Source organism: Seriola aureovittata, chromosome 19 (genome assembly GCF_021018895.1).
Source record: "Seriola aureovittata isolate HTS-2021-v1 ecotype China chromosome 19, ASM2101889v1, whole genome shotgun sequence".
Lineage (NCBI taxonomy): Eukaryota > Metazoa > Chordata > Actinopteri > Carangiformes > Carangidae > Seriola > Seriola aureovittata.
The window spans coordinates 7479497-7500051 of record NC_079382.1 but is presented as its reverse complement, the minus strand read 5'-3'; the positions used below and the strand labels follow the sequence as shown (position 1 = coordinate 7500051).

The 20555-nt window shown below is 41.4% G+C and overlaps 1 protein-coding gene across 4 annotated transcripts in view; it reads right to left on the bottom strand.

Moving 5' to 3' along the window:
- Positions 1 to 20555, bottom strand: part of LOC130187443 (1-phosphatidylinositol 4,5-bisphosphate phosphodiesterase beta-1) — a 163064-nt gene that overhangs the window by 76717 nt on the left and 65792 nt on the right. For all 4 annotated transcript variants that reach the window (XR_008830461.1, XM_056405072.1, XM_056405071.1 and 1 more), the window contains one exon: positions 314 to 382. Coding sequence is in view for 2 of the 4 variants with exons in the window: in XM_056405071.1 (XP_056261046.1) it covers positions 314 to 382 (69 nt within the window). In the remaining 2 variants the exon portion in view is untranslated. The remainder of the gene's footprint in view (positions 1 to 313; positions 383 to 20555) is intronic.

The following is a 20555-nucleotide window of genomic DNA, read 5'->3' as shown; positions in this document are numbered from 1 at the left end:
ACAGACTGTGTCTGATTCATGGTTGAGCTCACACCCGATCAGGCCTTTCATTTCTGTGCAAAAATAAACACTTACAAAGCAAATCATCACCCAAAATAAGCCCCCCCCCCGTCCTTTCGGTACACTGCTCATTGTGTTCACTGAGCCTCACAAGTTAAAAACAAGACAAATATTTGAACCATTGTTAAATGCTGAATCAATGCATATCATTGCATTGACAAAAAAACAGCAGGCAAATAAATAAATGTTTTCACATTCATATTGAAGTATATGAGCTGGGCAATCAACTCAGATTAGTGAATTGTGGGCTTACCTTTGGCGTTTTGGTACATTTTCCGTTTCTGGCATCTTTTATGTACGCTATATCCAGGAGGTCCGTATCCTGTAAACAAGAAGATTCACAGCTAAATTAATCAGTGTCAATCAAGTGTTAATTTAAAGACAGTTTAAGACACAAAGACATTCAGTGCCCATGGAATTGGCACGTTCCATTTCCAAACCAATGCCGCTCGTGGCTGTAAGGATTCTGTGTTGTGCATTGTGTGTTGTGATTGTGTGAAAGACCACAAGTGTAAAGGGACAACATTAGCCTCAATACCGGATGTCATGTGGGAGTCAATCAGTGTTGATAGATACAAGCCTAATGACACTTTGCCCTGCAAACGTGTCATTGTAGTGTTGAGTGCAAAATTAGGACAAATGTGTAAAGTTCCCATGTTGACCAATGATCTGGCAAAGTGAGCACTTGTTCTTCACAAGCACAAATAATCAAAAATATGTTCTGGAGAACTTCTGAATAAAATCAGGTACTGAACTAGTGCAACATGCCAGAAACCAAAGAAAAACGTGCTGGTTGTGTGTCATGACAGATTATATCCTCATCTGTAAACTACCACTGGAATCACTGTTGGCAAGAGAAGAAAACTGGTTGGATGCAAAACACTGTACACAATGTTCTGCTGCTGCATGAGGCTCTGCCAGCTGTTTGTGTGGTAGGCAAATAGCAAAGAGACACAACAAGCACAATAAATAAAGTGGAACTACAAATGAGATAAACACAATGAATATCATCATTTTGTTTTAACCAAAGTTAAGTTAGCTCTCCCTCTAACTGGCTTGCCGACCTCAGGAAAGGCAACTTGTGTCCATCTCTAAGTGGACACACACTACACATACAGTATGCATCCACCCTGTCCATTCATAACTCCACCAATCCATTGACCACCTGCTTCATGCTTATTTGCATGAATATTGTCCCTTAAATAGCCAGTAATGTGGTTAGCAGTAAATATATATAAAATGCAAACCGTACAGAAGATCCCTGGTGCCTTCCTTCAGTCACCGCATCCCTTTATCAATCTCGATTATCTCTCTCTCCATCTCTCTGAGAGGGACCCAGGACATGAGGTAGAAAATTGACCAGAGCGAACTGTGTGTCCACTCAGCATTATCTGGGGAGACAAGAAGCGACTGGGGATTGACTCAATCTCCAGCCGCAAACGCAGGTATCTGACTATCTCTAGACCATGAGTTTGGTGGAAAATTGCGCCCAGATTTCTTCCTTATCTATAAATCCATTCCTGCCTTACAGGCCACCCAGGATAGTTTTTCTTTTTTCAATTTCTGAGTATGACGTAAGACTATGTTAGTTCTGTGTTTGCTTTTGTCTCCTTCAAATTCTATCACCTGTGGAAACAGTGGAAAATTGCAATTTATCCTTATACTGGAGGTACAATTACGATACGTGCACTTGGATCACACACCATTTTGTTTTTCATCGTAAGGGCATATTAACCCAAATCTGCATAAGAGCCGCATTTAGATCAGCTCTTCTTGCAGCCAAATACAGAAACATTAGTAATGAATACTGGTCATTAGAGATCATAAAAAAATTGTACCACGTTTGCTACAGTAGATGTTCAGCCACAGTCTGTCTCCATATAAGAGGCAGAAATTAAACCACTCCATTCTGTGGCTGTAGAATACAAGGACAAGTTATTCGTCTTCTGAAATGTGTAGCATAAATTAGGCTGTCCCTGTTTGCGCAGAGGCAGCCTTTGAGTCAAAGGTCAACGCCTACATCAGGTCTGCAAATGCCTGCCTTTGAAGTCACTTTAGAGAGCCGGAGCGCCACATGGGGGCCTGGTGGAACAGTTGGGCTTCAGGAAGCAGCTCGCCGATGGGGTCCTTTTTTTGTGCCCTCTGGTCCTGCACAGTTAACAACGCTCTAAGCTGGTTCAACGTCATCGCTCAAGTGTTAACCTATAGAGCTTCTTTAAAGGTAACGGCATACGTGGGGGAGAGGCTGCTCACACAGTGTGCAGCTAAAGCAATACACGTGTAGTCATTACTGTAACATCCAAAGGTCTGAATCAGCATTTGCTACAGTGAGCAGTGGCTTACTCATTGTGCGGATGTAAATAAGTAAGTTGATGGCAATGACATTTTATTAATACAGACTTGGATTTATGATTGCAGATGCTGCACAGTTAGTTAATTAAAGTACTTTCTTTCGGGGCGTCGTGTAGCGTGGTGGTTTGGGCGGGCGCCCCGTGTGTGGAGGCTACAGTCCTCGCTGCAGTTGGCCCCGGTTCGAGTCCCGAATCGGACGGCCTTTCGCTGCATGTCATTCCCCCTCTCTCTGCCTCCCTGTTTCCTGTCACTCTCCACTGTGCTGTCCATTAAAGGCATAAAAGCCCAAAAAAATATACTTTAAAAAAAAAAAAAAGTACTTTCTTTCAGTCTAGCAGTCCTGCCAATATTTCTCCCGCTTAATTTCTCTCATTTATTTACTATGACATATGTTCTTTATCTGTTCATTTCTGTCATCTCCCTTTATTGATCACACTCCCTCTTGCTCTGTCTTTCTCTCTCTTATTTACCTCCCTCTCTCAGGGCATCTCTATGTGCATCAAAACAGTGAGCAAGGATCTTCCGCTTTACTAAAGCCTATTAAGATCTAATGCACGTCCAGGAAGCAAACAGAGCCAGCGGGAGAGAAACTACAGAAATTAATGAACATGCTCAACCTGCGCCTGCCCTGGGCCCAGTTTTTTTTTATTTTTTATGCCTGTTTGTCTATCTCTGCCGTGGAGCCGCTGTTCACGGCACGCAACATCTGCAACAAACTGCCTTCCTTTTAAAATTAAACCCATTCCTTTTCCAAGATACAAGTACGGAGGGCAGTGTTTATCTGAAACTTCATGAAATTCATCATCGATCTGTGAGTCATTTTGTTGTCAAATGTGCCACTGCTTCAGGCACTAATATATGTGCCATGTTCTTGTGTTGGACCACTCTGTGTTATCATTTAATTTGGAGAACAGTGTGTTTACTTGTGTATGAAATGTGATATACAAAACGTGACTTGAGGCCAAATGGGGAAAAAAAAAAACTTTTACAAGGTGGTTTGAATAAAATATTTTTTTCCTGAGCATCTACAATGGGGTCGGCAGAATCTGGCAAGGTTGGTTGGTTTTTCTAACAGAGTTTGAGTTGAGTTTTCCCAACAAGCAAATAACAGATTTAGCGATACAAGCAAATGAAGGATGTACTGGTGTGAAAAGAAGAGAGAGGAGTTTAAGGAAACATGGAGAGACAGGTAGAAAGGAAGAAAGGAATAAGTGGGGAGAGTGAAAGCCACAGGTTAGCTTGCTCATTCACCAACAGCATGCTTGACAGCCTCCGGGTTCAAAATGGATGTGCACTCCACAGGGCTCAGGGCCGCTGCTGAGCAACTGAGACAAGGAGCAAAGAAAGTGAAGGCAGGAAGCCAATGAAGAGGGACATGTTTGAGAAAGTACTGCTTTGTCTATTGGACCGAGGCCAGTGTGGGGAAAACAGGTTACATACAGGTTAGCCACATTTGTTGCTATGTGTTTCAAGATCAGTTTCAAGAATTCATTATAATAACATTTACATTTACATTTACTCATTTGGCAGACGCTTTTATCCAAAGCCACTTACAAGTGAAGAGCATCAGTAAGCTTCAGTGCATAATAATAATAATACAATAATAGAACAATAATAATTATGTTTAGTAGTATAATTAAGATATAGAGATAGGAGACAAGTGATTAATCAGATCATCAATTTACTAACAAGTATTTAATGGTTTATTCCACTATGTCATGCATTATCTACAACCTTTCATGCCCATGTCTTGAATGAGGTTGTGACCAGTTAGATGTGGTTTGCTTACCGGCTGCTAGTTTATGTCATGGGGTCACACAGACTATACTGGTATAGTATGTCAGGGAGGCCCCCTAACCCCCTTCATGCCATCCCCTGGATGAAAATAAGCCATTTTAAATACAGTACATCTGTTAGGGAGCCAAGGGAGGCTCCGTCTATTCATATAGCACACACAACTTTAAGTGCAACAGAGGTAAAAGGTGAAATAGAGAGGAGATACTGGGTTTTATGTGGTGCAGAGCTAAATAAGAGCATTACATAACCAATTAAACTGTTGCATTCTTGATGCAAAAGAGTCTTCAAAGGCCCCCTGACTCAGGGTCAGATGGTTCCAGGCAGGGATGTGTCTCCTAATCACAAACAGAATTATTACTTAGATAAGGGACTTAGGAGCAAAACACACTAAAGCAGCACAGGTGCTGTGCCTGTCCCTGTGAGTGGTCCTCCAGAAACACTTGGCTGCCAGGAAACATGGACTGTTATGAGGGAAAATGGTTCGAGGAGAGCCGTGCTTGAACTTGGCTGAGAGTAACATCCACTCAGCTGCTCTCTCTCTCCGCTCTTGGGTTCCTATAGAGCGGCTCCAACAGCCCCATACCTATTCACCTGAAGTGGCTGAACGAGAGAGAGAGAGAGTGAAAATGCTGCAAAAAAGTCAAAGAAAAAGCTTGTATGTAGAAGGAAAGTGATTTTGTGTACATTTTGCATGAGCAAAAAACAACTGCATCAATGGGCTGAAATGAGAACTGCATATACAGTGTATACATCATAGGAGAGGCAAACAAGCACAGTTTCTCTTGCCCCTCGTTTTCTTGCTTTCTTTGTAGTGGTTGTTTTTGCTGAGCAACCCTGCTCTGAACACTTTGGGGCTCCATGGTGCCTTGCTCAGAACTGAGAGAGAAGGAAGACCTCAGAACAGCCAGCCGTGACCAAACCAGCCACTCACCTTTGTTTGTAAGACACTGATTAGATTTTAGTGCTTTGTTGGCTGCATTTTTTGGCATTATTTGTTTTGAAGTGTGAACTTTACTTTGGCTATACACGTGTGTGTGTGTGTGTGTGTGTGTGTGTGTGTGTGTGTGTGTGTGTGTGTGTGTGTGTGTGTGTGTGTGTGTATCCTCTAAAGACCTTGCAGTGAGGGTGGGGTTCTGTCTCCTGTCCTACTGGTAGTCTAAGATGGCTTAGTATCAAAACTCTATTATTGTGGATTAAACACTTAGGTTGTATGAATTGGAGAAGGACAGCAAAAGTGGAAGAGAAATGAGGTCTGGCATATGACAAAAGCCTTGAGCCAAACTGGGGAGTCTGGCATTGCCACAAGTCTGCTTGAGGGTCTATTTAAACTAGGCAACTAAATCACTCTGTTTTTCATCCATCCACCCTGTCCTATGTCTCCAGATAAAATGAAACATCTCTAAAATATCCCTGCACAGTTGTACGTTATTCCTTAGTTTCAATGTAAAGTGGTTATAAAAAGGGTAAATGGCACTCAATAAAAATAAATGCTGAAAATTGATTTTGTTGTGCAGTTGATGATGCTGCTCGAGTATCTTCTCAGAGAGATGTTTCAATTACTGGGCTAGTTTATCTCTAACTTTTACTGCTGCGAAATGTGCATTTTCAAAAGAGTACAGTCCTCTCTCTAAGCCATTTCTCCTACCTGCCATCATGTAGGAGCTACACTGTTTTTTCCCCCCGTTTGTCTGGGTACTATTGCAAAGTCTGCAAAAATGTCTCCAGTTTCTCTCAAGCTTTGACTGGCCCATGTAGTCCCTGCTATTGAGCATCTTAAAGCAATGAAGCATCATATTGCAGCTTTGTCTGCCCCCAATTTCCCTGTGACATTTAAAGGATGTGAATGCAAGTGCATTTTTGTCACTAGACAGAATATATGAAAATGTGGTTGACACGCTGTTGCACAGTCTGTTTATGGGTAATTGTATTTTGGGCTTTTCTTATAAAAAATATCTTTGTATTTATGTCTCCTGCACCTGTCATCTATAACAAGCGCAGTCACCCCTGGTCCACACACCAACCTTTCCACATCTATCCTAAACTGATTCGTTTGAACCTATGGGAATTTTTCCACTATATCACACAATAAACTATTCCTTGAAACAAGAGTTTTATTGTTTTGTTTTATCAATTTCCTTCGCACTGACTTTGCTCCAATTCCCTCCCTCATCCAGCGTGTCACACTGTCTTCTGAATGTTGTAAATTAATGCTATATTGGTCACTTAATCACTTGGTGAGTATCACCGGCCTTCCTTTGTTGCAACCTTCAAATCAAATCCTATTGCTTTACCGTAAAATCTCACTACTTGTTGGTTGCCATGTCGACCCTCCTTGACAGCAATTACAGAACTAAGTGCAGGTTTTTTAAAATGTAGGTACAGACAACTCAGCTGGTAATGTGGTGAGGATAATATCTGAGCAATCTGGGGAGATTGTGGAGAAGAATGTAAGATTTACTTACACCTTCAGAGATCTTTAAGTTGTTTGGAGTCAAAGTCAAAATAGGATGATTCACCGGGCACGTTTACAATTATGATAAGAATCTATGCTGATTCCAATATACTCTGATTGTCAAGTAACACGCACATAAAAATATAAATCTAATGTGCCTTTTTAGTGGGTTGTATGAGGGCAGCTTATACATAATACATGCATAAGGTTGAGTCATAAAAACGAGACTTGAGTCATAAAAATGTAGGATCACATGACTTTGGTAATCTGTTTGAGTGGGAAGGACACAAGGATTAGGGGTCAGTGGGAATGAGGGGAAAAAAAGGAGGAAAGGTGGCGCAGGAGGAGTGAGGGAGGAATGGCTACGCAGGAGAAAACACTGAGGCCGGGCGCTGGAGGAGCATGGCCGAGGCTGATAGTGGCTATCAGCAGCGGACACGCTCCACAAAACAACCAACACTGAGATAAAGGCCACAGGAATCTTTGTTCTATACATCAGCGCACACATTCATGCTTGCACACACACCACCTAATACACACGCTCACAAGTGCAGCTTGATAGGCACGCACGCAAACACACACACACACACACACACATTTGCGCGTATACACACACACACAAACTCCAACTCGTCACCATCATCAATCTGCAGTGTCTGCTGTGTTCAGTCATTATAAACACTCGGGGACTGAGAGCGATGATGTGACTGGCTCTTCAGCTCACACCGGTCACCATTTTCCTTGGAGCTCGCTAGACCAATCAAACCGCGGACATACACGCGCAGACACACACTCGCACGCACAGTGACGGATGGAGTGCAGTGAGGGATACTGGAGGGAGTGTGCTCCTCTCTGACAGATAGCAGAACTGAGTGGTATGACAGAGAAAGCAAAGACGTTTCCCTCATCTGTCCATCATTCTCTGTTGTTCTCTCACTCTCTCTGTCTTTGTTATGCTTCTGCCTGGATTTTGCCCCCCTCCTCCTCTTCCCTCTCTCACTTACTCTGCCCTCTCTTGTCCATATCTGCCTCTGTTGTCTTGGACATGTGCCTCTGTTTCTCACTTGTCTCACCTGTCCTCTCCTTGGACATCTGCCTCCTCCTTTCCTCCCCATCTTCCATGCCCCCCCCCCATCTGCTCGCAGCTTAACAGCAGCTCTCCTACTGATGGATGACAGTTCACATCTTGTCTTGCCTGATCCCCCACCGACACACACAGGCACGCTAACAAACCACCCCCATCCATTCCTCCATCTTCTTCAACCCCATACTCCTCTACACCATTTAAGTCTGCTCCTCTGTCTGTGTGTCTTCCTTCAGGCATACTGTGGATGGCTCTTATATGTTGCAGTGGAACATCTGAGATACTCCTCAGAGTCCAGGAGCAAGTGAAACACACTTGCACACACACAGGAATGCATAATTACACACACATAGATAAAAACTCCCCAGAAAGGATTAATTAAGGTCGTTAAAGAGCAGACGAGACAAGAGACAAACACAGACACTACAGTACAGACACGTGCAGACTTACTCTCTCCCTCAAGAGAGTTGAAATACTTGTCAGTTTCTAAGCCTTGTTTCCATTCGGTTATAAAAGCAGTTTCCTCTGGGCGTCTGTGCAATTGATACAGGGTATATTATATCACATATATTATATTCTTCTTCTTTTTTCTGAATAGTCAACTCACAGGTTTTGCAGGGTTCAGATTTCCACAAATGAAATCCCTGGCCCCCGAAAATAAAAGGTACATTCAACCAGGCCGTGTCTCTGTATTCTGTGAGTCGGCGAGCTGAAAGTGATCAGCGTGCCTGTGCGTGCTTGTGCCGGGCCTCTCCACTAAAGTCCCTTTGAGAATCACAGCCAGTGCCAGATACAGTGCAGCTCTGGCTCTCATCTTTCACATCACCTCATCTAGACACCTCCTAAGAGCAATCCAGGGGCCCTTTGAAGTCAGGACAAAGCGGACGGTTAAAGAGAAATCCATTTTTCACTTTTCTTTCTAGAGGCAGAGCTCTTTGTCTTTCTCCCTCTCTTTGCCTGTGTCTCTTCTTCTCCAAGATCCTTCCTTTCACACTCTGTGGTTATCTTTTCTTCATCCTCCACACTTTTCTTTTTATCTTAGACTTGAACAGTTCCATGAGAACTAGTACAAGTAAACACTAAATACAGTGGGGGGAGGGGGAGGGAACATAGAGGACAGAACACTGGCCAAAATATGATTTACTCAACCGCCACTGTAAACAGAGCAAAAAGCTCCTTTTTTAAACTTGTGTTGTATTACTTGTTAGAGACCTATTGTGTACACCACATATACTGGGCTGTGCTGTTATCAACTGTTCCAACAATACAAATCCACAAGAACCACTAAAGGCAGATGGTGATCCATACAGTCAGCCAGCCAAAAGTTTTTATTAAGACTATAACAGACAATGAAAAATAACCTTCCTCCCTGAAGTATTCAAGGTATAAGGCTTAGTGGTAATTAAATCCTCCTACATATAATAACAAAACATTTTACGAGTACTACCTGTGCCATGATACACACCTCATTAACACAGACTACCTTCATCTGCTAGGGATATTACTGATCCCTGCATCCACTGTCAGTTCAAATGTGCCACCGCAGTAATGGCAGAAGCGTTAGAAAACAAAACATGCAACTCAGCCAGCAAATGAGTGTATAGTACCAGCCGGGTCGATGTATCGGTCAGGCGTTACTCACAACCCACTGCTACTCTGAAGCCATGCGTCTGTTTATCCTCTTCCACAGGTAATTACCTGTGTTTGTCAACAGGTCCTGAAAGCATGATACAAATAATAGTGTAGCCACAAGTGCAAACACAAGACCAGAGAATAATGAGGAACACAATGAGGCTGGAAAGAGGAGAAGTGTCCATCACTGCCACCTTGGCTTCGCCTTGTCTGCTAATGTCCTGATGAAAAGTAATTCTCCATGTCCCTCTCTTCCTCTCTCCTAATGGGCCAGGTGTCGTCCTCTCTCATGTAACTCTCTCGAGGAAGACTCTCGGAGAGGAGCTGGTATTTTAAGTATGACAGACTGCCGCGTTTCCAAGCTGTTTAAATCTGATGCCTTCTTATCGTTCCACCAAATTGAATTGACTTTAGAGGGGAAAGAGAAGTGACTGACCCACATTTGTGACACACTTAGTTACTTGAGCAAAAATGGAACAGAGACGGGAGACTGAGGGGAAATTCAGGGAGGTGGACAAAAGAGTGATTGCTCTGCAAAAAAAAAAAGGAAGAAGTGACAGGTCAAGTCTGCAATGTAAAAGACACACAACACCGTGATAGTTGATAAAATACCTGAGTAAAGAATTTGCAAAGCCTAAACAAGAGAGTTGTGATTTGAAATGTAATGTTAATAATCTACACTAAAGGCCACAATGAGTCCCTGAGTGTGTTGTTAATAAGCTTTCTGACACGAACATTCGGAAATGGAGAGACAGCAGCGAGATAATTGCTACAGGGTAAAAAGGAATTCAGCTTAAAATGAAAAGCAGCAGGGTGGCATGAAAACCCAGAAACCCCTTGCTGGTGGGAATTACGGCCCTCTTAGGCATCAGAGGCACATCTAATGTAATTATTTCGATTAGTCTGCATCAAAGCAATCAATAATACAAAGTGAAATCTGTGTGAGAGAGTCGTCTAAACATGAGACAAGAGTAATTCAGGGTTCTGAGAGAGAACACATGATATGCAGCCTTCTCTAACACGCTTGTGAATGATTAACAAGACCAGCTGGCAGAAGAAAAAAAAAGTACTCTTTGCTCTCTGTGATTATCTCCACTTACTATCCCACTGACCACTCTACATCTGTCTCTTTGAAATGGAGTTAAAAACCTCTTCTTTCCAGTCGCCCACTTGAGCAATTGGTCATTCATTTATAGGCAGGAAGTACTGGAAATTGTTCGAAAGCAAAAAGCCACATAATTGCCTTATCAACAAATGGGACTTGAGAGTAAGCCATCCACTACCCTGATTTCTCCAGCAAAATGAATTAAATAAAATTTATTGAGGCCTTTCAATGAATATGGAAAACCCAAATTGAAACATTAGTTGAGATGAAGAGACAGAAAGAAGGGAGAGGGGAGAGGAAGACTAATGACAGCTCTTTATATATTAACAGGGTTAAAATTTATGCAGTGTGCTTATGTGCAGTGTTATGAGAATGAATAAGCATGGTACATTTATAAAATGGGCAATGAAAAAAGTGAAGCCTGAAGAGGGTCATCACGTTGATCTGTAACCCTGACACGTTTAAGCCTTATGTGATTTTTCTATTAGTGTGCTGAAAACTCACAAGCTACTTGGTCTCTTTCAGGATTCCTGAGCAGGAACCTGATAATCTTGTTGACCACTCAGATAGTGCAACAATCTACACACTGATATAATGTACTGTATTTTCTGTATTGTATTAAAACGAAGGCAAAGTGTCTTTAGCAATAAGGAAAACACCTTTAGCTAATACTTCTATCTGTTTCAAACATCACAAGGCCAAAAAAAAAAACGACATATAGTATATCTGCGAAGCACAAAAACTCGAGTTGACAGGTAACTGTTAGTGCTGCCAGCAACATATTTAACAATACAGTAAATGTTGTACGTGGGGTAATATTACTGGATGTGATGCATAGACTTTAATGTTGTATTCAATTTCTGACTGACATACCTGCTTTACAATGTCTACTTTATGTACTCTCCAGTATATAGACATTTGTGCTCCTGTTGTTTCCCATGTGTTGTTCATTAATGGCTTTTTCTTTCTTTCTTTTATTTTCATGTTTTGATAATTTTTTACTCGATGTTTTCTTTACCTTTTAACATCAATCTTTCCAGAGTCAACAGATGAAAAGTAGCCATTTTGCTATTGAAGGCATGAAAGAGCAGCAACAGAAAGAATCCCACCTTTTAAATAACATTAAAAAATCATGAATTTGCCATCAAAGTTAACTTAACCTTCTGTCAAATTTACAGCATTCTTTGGGGTAGAAAGGAATAATTCAAGAAGTGCACTTCTTATTTCAATATTCTCTTCATTTCAGTTCTCATCATCTCTGGTGTCAGCCGCAATGTAGATGAAAGACAACAGAAAGAGAGTGGGATAACTTCATTACTGGGTGAACTTCTGACCTGCACTGCGCAGTCAAAGACCGAAAATTAAAAAGAAATCTAATTGCTTTCCAAAAGAGAGGTGTATTCTTACTCTATCTTACCTCTGGATCACAGACAGGCATGAAAAAAGAAGATTCATACTTGTTTCATCTTGGTTTATTTGCCTTAACTTAAAGGTTATAAGGCTACAAGTAAACTTTAAGGCTCTTTTAGTGTCTTGAAATGGCACCGTATCATACGAAAGTCTGCTGTGCTAGGTAATCTTTGAATCAAAAAAGGCGGCAGGGTAGCTCAGGTTTTAGCATTTTAACATTTTATACCTGGGTTCAAGTCTCAGCTTTGCTCCTCTGTGGAGTTTAATTCCTGGCTTTTAATCCAACAGTGCCAAGACCAGTACATGAAGTCAAATGACCTGGAGACTCTACATTACTCCTACAATTGAGTGTGAACATGAACATGTTTGTCTCCTCCTGTATTAAACTTGATCGAGTACAATCTTTCGTGGGGGTTTCTTTCTTCACTGTCAGCCAACAAGCTTTCAGTAACGCCATCTGGTCGGACATTTTGAAAATTTTCTTCTAGTCCCTTCATTTGACAACCAAAAAAAAACTCTACAGTATTTTATTTGGAGGACTGAGGATTATATATTACAGTAATCTTTTTGCAGCACCACAGCAAACTGATGAGCAACACGGGGTTGTGCTCCATCTAAGCTTTCCTGTCAAAGCCTGGGATGAAACAAGAAGGAAGTGTGTTCTCTTATTGAGAGCTTGTCTACAGTGGGACTTCAAAGTCTTTTGGCTGAATGTCTTTATTTGAAAGGGCTCCCTGAGGAAAGCAGCCACCTGGCTTGGTGCAGCGATGGCAGTCAAATCACAGCAGCGGGGGGTTTTGAGTACTTTGCAGCATCAAAAAACAAGCTGCATGGATTGGATTGTCATGGCAACTGGGCTGGGTTAGTGTTTGAAATGGAAGGAAGGGAATGGATGAAGAAAAGAGAGAGAGTTGCTGTCATCCATACAACAAGCACTAAAGCAGCACCTGGACCTCCCGGAGCAGTGCTGTCAGAACTGGACCCTGACCTTCAACTTTAACAAAACTAAAATCACACCCAGATCTCACCAAACCAAATTAATCAAATTAGTTAACACCCATCTAGATCACACCCTATATTATGTATTATGATTACCTGGAGCTCAAAATCCTCCAGGTGCCTCAGGTAGCTTTGGTCTGGCAGTGAATGCATCAATACAAAAAGCATGTATTATCAGTTAGAAGGATTTTGAAGAACAGGAATACCAATCACAAATTGTACTAAAATATTTGACAGTGTAACCGAACTAACCAATCGCCCCTTATGGTAGCGAAGTTTTGGCTCCAGTCAGTCATCAGAACTACACTAGATAGTACAAGCATCCCGTAGAGGTCCTGCGCTGATTATTAACATTAAAAAAAAGAACACTTCAATTTCGGTTCACATCTCAAGTGAGCCGCCAAGACACACTGAGATTTCAGCCACTAATCCCGAGAACTGAACCCTCAAAAGAGTCCCGCGACTTGCTGATCAAATAACACCCAGTACTGTTCAACCTCCAGCACTGCTTTCCAACCCACTAATCACAGCAAACCAAATCATTAAATTAGCAAAAGATTCCTATCTGGAGCATTGGACGAATCAAACCACACTCAAAACAAACTCAATTGTTATCTGGCCCTCAACCATGAACCACGAATGAATATAAACTAGCAGATTATCTCTGTACTGTCAAAACAGAGACAGAAAAAGTCTCTTTTTATCTATTTATTTCTTTTACTCAATTTGATTAATAATATTTTTTTCTCATCTCATTATTGAATTGTATTATCCTGTATTATTCTGCAATATTGCTCACATGCCAATAAACTCTGAACGAATGAAGAGAGAGAGAGAGAGAGAGAGAGAGAGAGAGCGAGCATCAGTCTCTCTATTGAAGTGACTCATAAAACACAGTCCTCACAAATTTTAAATGTCATTTAACTAAAAGCATCAGTGTTTAAATGTCTGAGCTATAAATTCTCTACTGTAATCGATTTCGCATAAATATAAGTAAAAGAGCAAATCAGTAACTGAGAGATTTAATTCATTCTCTTCTGACCTGTGACAGTAGCACTCACATAGAGGAACGGTTATCAGCGCTCTATAAACTACTGTGACCGACCGTAACCCTCTGATTTCTGACCCACAATCTAAATGTCAGGTCATCCCATTGCAACATACTAATCACAGCTATCCACTGATCTACACATTTTATTGACTATGGTGACCATAACAATCAATGTCCAAACATCATTTCATTAAAAAATGCTGCAGTGAACCGAGAGAAATCGTTCACAGTGGTGTAAATGAGGGAGAAGAGAAAAGAAACGATTAACTTACAAACTGTGTTCGTGTGACACTGTTTGAACAAACAATCTCTTTATATTCCAGGCATATAATTGTTGACATATGACTGGGTAAAACAGTGCTCAAAGTACTTGGCTAGTCGGATTCACATGCTTTGTTTATAAGTGGGTCAAACATGGAAGATCATTAAACACAAACTGCAACGTTGGATAAAAGATGTGCACCATTTAGGATTGCTTGATTTAAAAGATGAACAAAACCTTTATGTTATGACTTAAGGTCTCAGTATTCTCCTAACTGAGTGCTCGTCGGATCATCTAACAGTGTCTGAAACCCGCTGAATAGACGTATCCAGCAATTTCTGTAACTTTACCAAACAGACAATCCAACAATAAAGTCCAACTTACACAGCAGTTGGCCAAGTGTGAAGAGGTATGACAGTAGATTCGGTTTGCTCCTTTTTTCATTCTTCACATAATGACTTTTATCACTTCTCGTGTATCACAAAACCATCAAAGCCTTTGAGGAGAGACTGTTTGAAGTGTGTGCCAATCTCTCTATTTGAACAATTCCTAATAAATAAATAAGTTCCCCTCAATATGAGACCGCAGAGGCAAGAGCAAATATAATGGTTACAGTGGTTAGTCTTAATCTGACATTACGCACTTATGACCGCTACTGGTCCTGCTTGGTGGCACCAGCAGACCAGAGTGGAGGAAGAAAAAAAAACAACAACTCTGACTGATTCAGAGTCTGTGTTGTGATGCAGAGCTCAACCAACAGCTCAGCTCTGTCTCAGCCATGCAAATATCTAACTGACAGCTACAACAGCAGCCTGGCCTCCGCTGCACATTTAAATCTATTCAAATCATGGCTATGTCAGAATGACAACTCCAAACTCCAGAAAAAAGCGGCTGCCTGGGGGCCTATAAGCTACAGAGCTTTACTTCTGACATTTCACGGTAAAGGTTCAAATGTTCAAGGTTCACGTTCGGCTCAGCTTACTTACTGACTATGATAAAAATTACTCACAACTGCCAAGGAGAATAATGCAACTTGGTGTATAAAAAAATATGAATATTTGAGTTGTATTCCTTGCACGCAGCAAGGTATCAGATAAAGCAATCTGGTGCATGTGCTTGGAAAGATGCGCTATTTACCAGCTTTTAACAATAGTTGTTAGTACAGAAGTGCAGCAACTGTCATGTCATCAAGGAAAAAATGACTGGTTTTGAAATAGAGGTGGCTACCCTCAGAGCGCTGCATCTTCCTCTTGCAGCAAAACCAATATATGAAGCGGCCAGATAGTAATGAAGAGGTAATCAGCGTGTCCAAAGACAGTAATGGCAGACAGGGAAAGACAAACAGACGAGACAGATTTGAACAAAAACGCGGTGAGTGAGAATGAAGCAGACCTTTCATTTACATCACCGTTTGCATCACCGTTAACCATACATCTGAGCACTCCTCGTCAAAATTTCATTAAGCCCTTTCTTTCTCTACATGAAAGGCATCCTTAAATTTTTTACGCTTGAAATGAGAGAGGTTTTCTGACAATGTTCAAGTGAGTGGAATAATACGGACAAAGAGAAAGGCAGTGTAATTATTTAAGTCATCCTCTTCCAAGGTAAGTCTCTTATTTCATTTGCTCGTCCTTTCCTGTTCTGCGTTTTCTACTCCTGTGGTTGTGTGCGGCACCACAGTCATACATACACTGAGCACTCAGTGTCAAACTGCATTCCGTGTGAACTGTGTCAGATGAAAGGAATCAACACATTAGAGATCATTTCTGAATAAGTGGCCCGGATATAGGCCGGCATAAATGTTATAAATTCCTGTGCCCATGAGACAATGAGAGGCTTAATCATCCTCTTCACTCTGCTGTCAGACTGCGCAACCTTTGATTAGGCCAACATGAGCGGTTTGTTGGCAGTAACCCATACTGTACGTGAGCACTCAGTCTGACAACAAGTACATTATACAAACTATTGTGTTATAAACTCCATTATATCATTCACGACTAATTTAAGCTTCAGGTTTGGATTTTTTTTTTTTTTTTTTTACAGATAAAGCAAAAATATTCTAATTGTTGTGTTATTAAAATGAGGTTAGAAAAAAAAAGAAGAGGAATAGGTACAGTGTATGACTTCTGGTGCCGTAGGGAAGGCAAACATCCAGTGGAACTGCCAAGGACACAACAGGTTTACTCTGAAGTAATGACTGTGATAGGAGAATACTAAAAAGATACAGCTGTTATCCTTTAAACATCAGTCTTGGCAAAGTCAACAGTTTGATTAGAGGCGATGGTTGCTACACTGAAGGAGTAAGTACATGGGTTCTGCCATGCAATAAACTACAACACCCTTACACAGTCTCACAAAGGAAGTATTTAATGTATAGGAATTTTTATACATGGTTTAGGATTGCATTACATTTCATAGTATCCCTGTTATTTTTTCTAACCCCTGCACATCCCTAATTGTTACTGACTGTAGGCTTGTATTAACTGCTTTCTTCTTTCTGCACCATCAACATCATTTACAAGTCATGTGATTGGTTAAGCTTATCACTTGAATCCAGGGTGTCCTAGCCCCTCTTCCGAGCTGCCCAGTCAGAGCTGCTGCCAATGTTAAGTCACCTCCATTACATCAGCAGACTCAGCTGAAGCACCGAGTTTCACACTGAACAGTGTTGGCACCAGCAAAGCCTTTAATCAGCCAAAAGGCTCTAAGTGGACAAAAAAAAAGCTCTTTCCGGATCTGTGGCTCTAAGTTTTGTGAACGGACCTCCCTCAGTTGTTGAGGAGAGGAAATGATAAGAACCGTGTCCTTCCTCCACCTCCTTCTCAGTGTTACTTTGTGTGTGTGTGTGTGTGTGTGTGTGTGTGTGTGTGTGTGTGTGTGTGTGTGTGTGTGTTTGTGTGCATGCATGAATGTTTGAGCATGAATTTGTTTACGCACAGACCAGAACAGTGGAGTGGAAAAGAAGTCCTAATCGAAATTGCAAGAGAAAAACAGGGCTAACTCAAGCGCAAACAAAGCCTTTCGGAAATCACCCAGGAACAGCTAATCCAAAGAGTTTGGCAACGCTTTTCTTCTTTTAACACTTTTCTTTTCCTGCTTTTGACTCTTTGCTCTAGTGATTCACTCTACAGGGTCACGTCCACACATACGCAGGCCACAGTTATTCTACTTTAAAGTTCTGCCCTGCTAAGCACACAGGTCAACAGTTTGAATTCTCCTGTTTTAGTGTTTTAGGCCCGCTGCTCTGAGCCAAGCTGTTGCCACCAAAGAAAAACTGCAAGATGGAAAAAAAAGCTAACCTTGTATTACACTTTGTTGTAGAAACATATGCTGATCCTAAACAACACTGTATAGAGTATCTGGCTTAACTGTCACAATATTTAAAAACTGCAATGACAACAGTTTTCTACTACTCCTGAAAACCAATACATAACTTCCTTAAAGGTACTGTACAGAGACATCTAAAGCTGATATCAATAACCCTGCCCTGACCTTTCGCTGTAAGCATTCAGTGTTGATAGTAAAGCCTAACCCTCACCTGAATGGCTGATATCCACTGCAGGTAGTGGTAATCTTATCTGAGCAGTTTTACCCTGTATGAAAAGACTTTCCTCAGCATTCATGAGGGAAAAAATCTTGCGGAAAACATTGCTTTCTGAAGCAAAACACTAACAGAGCAGCTAGATCCAATATTTTAGGGCGCAACACTGTGTCAGGGCAATAATCAGCAATATTACCCAGCACTATACTGTTCCAAGCGCTATGGTTAACTTTACACTTGTCAGCTGAAAAGCATTTTGTATCACGTGTGCAGAAAAGAAAACATCACACATTTGAACCAGTTCTCAATGCCACTTTGTCACATGAATTCTGCACATTAATTGGATGTAACCCAAGAGCTGGAAAGGCAAATATGTCAAGTCGAATGCATCAACACATGCAAAATGTCAGCTACTGTGTCTACAGTAAAGAGCCGATTTCACAGTCCATTGTTGGTTAGCCCCGTCATCTGCCACTTGTACATATAAACCCATATTTCTATGAGGTTCAAGTGATACCTGTAACTCATAGTTTCATTACTTTTCATGTCATCTGCCACATATTATGCCTCAATACTTTGCTGCCATTTTACCCTGTGTATGTTGACTGTCATTAATAGGATATTGGACAAAGTGTGTATCCCCCTCGGAAGCCCGTAAATCATGGCTTAATAGGCATGTCTAATTCATATTCAACTATGCATAGGTATAATGGTGAGATCAACTGATTAGAGGGCTCGGCCGTATGAAAGAAAGATGAGCGCAGAAGATGAATGAAGTGCACAGAGAATGAAATGAGTGGCTGATGCTGACATAATGGCATTGCACTAAAGTCAGAATAAAGTTACAACTCCTGTGATATTGTGCATTCTCTCAAAATAAGTCTGCAAAGTTAATCGACTACAAAGTGTTCAGACCCTCCACTACTGAATCATTCAAAGGTCCAATCTCCTTAAAGCCAATCAAAATGAAATGTCAACATAAATCATAACAACAAAATGATAATTTGCTTTGAAAGTGACCTTGGGAATTTGATACCATACTACAGGTAACAAAGAGGACATGGCCCTTCTTGGTCATCATTATTTTCATCTTCTTATGGTTCCTTCTTTTCTCTGTTTTTCTGTTCATGTCCCTCAGTCTCTTTTGCTCACTACAGGTACAAATGAAATAGGGTCTCTGCGTACCAAGCTATAACTTGGCAGAGGTCACAATTCACTTTCAGTAGATTGGCTAGAGATTTATGCCTTGTCTCTAACTCCCATATAGTGCTGACGGAGGTGGAGGAGCAGCAGCCGGTAATCACAGAAAATTGCTGTGTTGGGGGAAACAGATGTGTGAACTCCACAGTGACAGAGGAGAGAAAAGAGGGTGTGCGTTTGTGTTTGTGCATCAAGTGTGTGTTAGGTTTAACATTGACCCAAAACAGCCTTACTCACGCTCTGGATTAGGTCAATTCAAGGCTCATTCAGAAATGTCCCACACACACCAGCTGCCAGCTGTGTGAGCCTGGTTTTGGCCTGGGGTGAACTGTCTTTCACCTCTGAACATCATTCACTGCCATATGCTGCGCACTTGTCCTTTCAATGTCCTGAAATTGGCACACGGCTGAAACATAAATCTCTCGAGAGAAAGCATTTAACCTGCTGCTATAGCACACAGCCTGCTCAGGAGAACACACACAAATGCAAGAAAGAAATGAACACACACACACACACACACACACACACACACAAAGAAACAATGATATCAGTTTCAAAGCGGCAACATTCTCCAGAACATGAGCGGGGGCCGAAAGAGAATGTGACATTTCCAAGGTGTGTGCTGTCGCATGGCAACCATGGCAACTAAACCAAAAGGCTGTTAATTTGACTGAGTCAGTCCACCTCTCACTGTTGCATGGCTCCTCCCCTTTCGAGCAGGCTCAACCAACAGGGGAAGAAATTATTTTTAACCAACTAAAGAAGCACCTGTTCCCGGTTGGACATTACAGGAATGTTAGTGACTGTGTGTGTGTGTGTGTGTGTGTGTGTGTGTGTGTGTGTGTGTGTGTGTGTGTGTATGTGTGTGTGTGTGTGTGTGTGTGTGTGTGAGCGTGTGTCTGTGTGTGTAGATTCATGTGTTTGTTATGTGAAGCATTACATGTATGTAAATGTGGACAAATGGTCTAAATACCTCACGCTGATCTCTGGAGTGTTAGTTCAAAACTCTGAACAAGGAACCTGTAAATATATTTCACAAGTTTCCTGTTCCTTATTGTAATGTACTTTTCATCCAATATGGGAAAGCACCGCACCTGACTATGAGTATGGGAAATGTGCCAACTTCAAAACTATAACTGATGTTTGCTGATTCACAATGATAAGACCAGCAGTGACTTTTTCAATGATAGCTATCTCATTGTTATTGATTACTATATTGTTGTCATTTTCAAATCTTTATATCTCCATCTATGTAAGTGTTTGTACATTGTGTGTGTGTGTATGTGTTTGTCTGTGAGTGCGCGCGTGTGTGTGTGCGCGCGTGTGTCCAAAACAGTGGGTCTTTCAAGGTGAAGGAGAGAGCATGCAGAAACATAAAAAGGCAGCCAAATGGACTCTGAAGCAAACACATACAAACATGAGAGAATTATGACTGCAGGAGTTTACATAGCAGTGCCTGTTTAAAAATACAGCAGCGTTGCAGAAATGGAAGCAGAGCTCACATCACACTACAATCCACACAGCTTGCACCTGTTTCTATCCACAGAGAAAAAGGAGAGATTGTATTATACCCCTCCACTATATCAGACTATATTACCTTCAACAACTAC